At 59.0% G+C, this 3,087-nt stretch overlaps 1 protein-coding gene across 1 annotated transcript in view; it reads left to right on the forward strand.

Annotated features, from left to right (window-relative positions):
* Positions 1-1,037: 1,037 nt before the first annotated feature.
* SDC3 (syndecan 3) overlaps positions 1,038-3,087 on the forward strand; it is a 9,196-nt gene continuing 7,146 nt past the window's right edge. The window contains exons 1-3 of the mRNA XM_017743732.1: positions 1,038-1,088; positions 2,269-2,632; positions 3,030-3,085. Coding sequence (XP_017599221.1) covers positions 1,038-1,088; positions 2,269-2,632; positions 3,030-3,085 — 471 coding nt within the window. The remainder of the gene's footprint in view (positions 1,089-2,268; positions 2,633-3,029; positions 3,086-3,087) is intronic.

The raw sequence follows: 3,087 nt of genomic DNA on the forward strand, positions 1-3,087 counted from the left end.
GACCTTCCTATCACGGGACAAAATCGCCTCCATCCCCAGCTCGCCCTTCCAGGTCTTCTCCCAGCAGGAAGCTCCTCATCTCCAACCCCTGGTGGTTCCAGGGGCTGTGGGATGAGTGGGCTCCTCAGGATGCTAGGCTGGGCTTGGAATGGGATCGTGGAATTCCGTGTTTTCCTGGGATTCATCACCCTGGAGGTGCTCGTGGATGCTGCCAGTGAACCTGGCACGTGCCAAGGAAAGGACTTGGCCACCTGGATTTGTCGCCTCAGCTGGAGCTCCGGGCACAACCCAAACCTGGCTCCCATCTGCCTCAGGAACCGCCACATTCCAGAGCTGAATCCTGATTTCCTTTCTGATTCCCTCAAGGAAAAAACTGCCGAGCTTCTGCTGGCGGCCAGGAGGGCTGGAACAGCCCCGGGCTGGGGTGTCCCTGTCACCTCCCGCCTGGAGCAGATCCCTCCCGGTCAGGGCTGCTGGAGCTGGGGGTGCTGCTCCCACCCTCCTCAAAATCCATGGATGGATGCCTGGAACTGACTGGGGATTCTCCCCCAGCCTGGATTCTCCCGCAGGAGCTGGAGCTGCCTCCTCTCCCCTGTCCCCCACCTTATCCCGCCCCACAGCCGCACTCCGCTGTCCCCACCCTGGCAATGAGCCCCATCCCTGGACTGGAGCTGGAGGAGATGGAAGGAGCCCCCATCCCCGGATTTGAGCTGCAGGACACCACCCGTGGCTCCAGCGGGATGCGTCGCCATGGAGGAGGCGTTGCCATGGCGATCGTTGCCGTGGCGATGGCGACCGGGCGCAGCAGGGCCTGAGAGCATCCCGGGGAGGTTCCCGGCCTCTCCCGGTGCTCCAAGATGGATGGATTTCCCATGCTTCCCTCCCCCCGAGGCGAAACACTGGGCACTGAGAGCTTTTACCACGGCAGCGCGTTTTGGGTTCTGGTTTGGGGCAGATTTAGGGAATTTTAATTCTGTGGAGTGGAAATGCCCTCAATAAATGAAACACCCTGATCCTCCCCGCCTGGGGAAGGAGGGATGGACAGGGAATTTGGGAAGCCCCGAACCAGCCAGTCCCTGTCCCCCAGGGTGTGTTCAGAGATGCAGAGGCGTCTGTAGGAACATCCTGGTGCCACACGTGGCGCTTCCATTCCCATTCCCTGCTCCAGGCCTGGAGCCGGGAGTCTGGAACGGCCTCATCTGGTTCCAATTTCAGGAGGAGCAGAGGGAGCGGGGCCATGTGGCTCCCATCAGGGAGAGGCCCTGCAGGTCACACAGGGAGAATCCCATCCTCGGGAATGGGAATGGGCTGGGGAGCCCCGGGCTCTCCTCATTTCCTGGGGAGCCTCGATGTTTTTGGTGTGAAAACACCAAAGGGCAAATGAGAGTGATTCCAAATATTTCTTCCTGCATCCCCTCAAATCCTTGGGTTTTTTCCTTGCCTTCCCATTACTTTTGGTGGCCTGCCTCATACCAGAGGGCCGTGCAGTTCCCAAATCCCTGCAGATTTATTCTGGGGGATCACCAACTCCAGCGAGCTGCTGGTGAGTGGCTGCTGGGAATCCAGGACGGTGTCTCAGCTGGGGGGCAAAGGCTGAATATTCCCAGAGATTTGGGCAGCGCGTGGGGTGTTGGAGACCGGCAGGATACATCCAGCGGCTGCTGGGAAGAGCTGGAGCAGCTGCAGCCAGACACAGCTCAGACACTCAAAAACCCAACTCCCCCTGCCCTTCCCAAGCCGATGGATTCTCTCCCCTGATGGGAGAAGGGATGTGAGGACAAAACACAAGTTAAATCCCCAATTTCTCTGTCTGACTGTCCAAAACTCCGTCCTGCTCCAAGCTGCAGTGAAAACAAAGAAACCCCGAGCTGTTTTCGGGAGGTAAAACGCGACGGGGACCCTTCAAGGCCTTGATTTGAAACTGAAGCTCGAACCCGGCTCGTTACATCTCGAAACATCCGCTGCGATCTCGCCGATCAAAGCCGCCTTGTTTGCCTTGTAATGAGGTGCCAAAGCGTTTCCTTGCAACACCGACAGGAGACACTTTGATCTGAAAACGAGATGTTTAAGAGCCGTGCTAGCGAGGGCTCCCCGCGATTTCGCAGCTCTGGGAAGCAGGGGAATATTTGAAGTCTGGCGTTGTTTCCTCTCGAGGCTTCCCAGGCTGTGGCAGCTGATGAGGTGTTGCTGTCACACCGGAGCCAGGAAAAACAGCAGGGAAATCATCCCCAGCCAGCTGGAGAACCAAACTGAGCCTTGTTCTGACAGCTTGCAGAGGGAGTTGTTGGGTTTTCCCAAAAAAGAGGGCTTTTTGCCCATGGGAAATGTTGGAGTCGATGTGAGCTCGCTCTGAGCTGTTTTGGGGGAAAACACCGTGATTCTGGGTGGTTCAGCTGGAGGTTGTTGGTGCTGCCGCTGCCTTGGTCTGGCTTTTCCTGTGCCTCGTCCCACGAGGGGAGTCTGGGGTGTCACCTCGGTGGGGCTGGAGCCGCTCACGTGTCCCTCCGGTCGCAGGCTCAGCGCTGGCGCAATGAGAACTACGAGCGGCCCGTGGACCTTGAGGGCTCTGGGGACGACGATCCCTTCGGAGAAGATGAGCTGGACGACGTCTACTCCGGCTCTGGCTCGGGCTGTGAGTAACTGGGGGGGCCTGGGGAGGGTCCCTGGCTGGCTGTGGGGTTTTGGGGTTCCTGGGAAGGGTTGCTGGATGGGTGTGGGGTTGGGGGGCTGCAGAGGGGATGTGAGGGAGGGAATTGCCCTTTATCCATCTCTGGAGTTGTCCTCTGAGACAAAAGCACCGGGAGCTGTCCCAAAGGTTGGGCTCCAGTGCCTCCATGTCCCAGTTCAGCCTCTGGCCCTACTGGGCAGGACCAGCCCTTCCACAGACCCCAGAGAAGGCTTTGGCCACCACACGGGGCCAGCCCTTGGTTTCTGCCAAGCCTGGAGCCATCCATGCTCCCGGATTTTGGGCTGATGTCAGGGAAATTCAGCAGCAGCGGTTTCACTTCTCCCTTGCCTCCCCATTTCAGATTTCGAGCCGGAGCTGGGGCTGGACACGGCCGTGAGCCTGACCACGGACACGCTGGT

Source organism: Corvus brachyrhynchos, unplaced genomic scaffold, assembly GCF_000691975.1.
Source record: "Corvus brachyrhynchos isolate BGI_N302 unplaced genomic scaffold, ASM69197v1 scaffold580, whole genome shotgun sequence".
NCBI classification, from domain to species: domain Eukaryota; kingdom Metazoa; phylum Chordata; class Aves; order Passeriformes; family Corvidae; genus Corvus; species Corvus brachyrhynchos.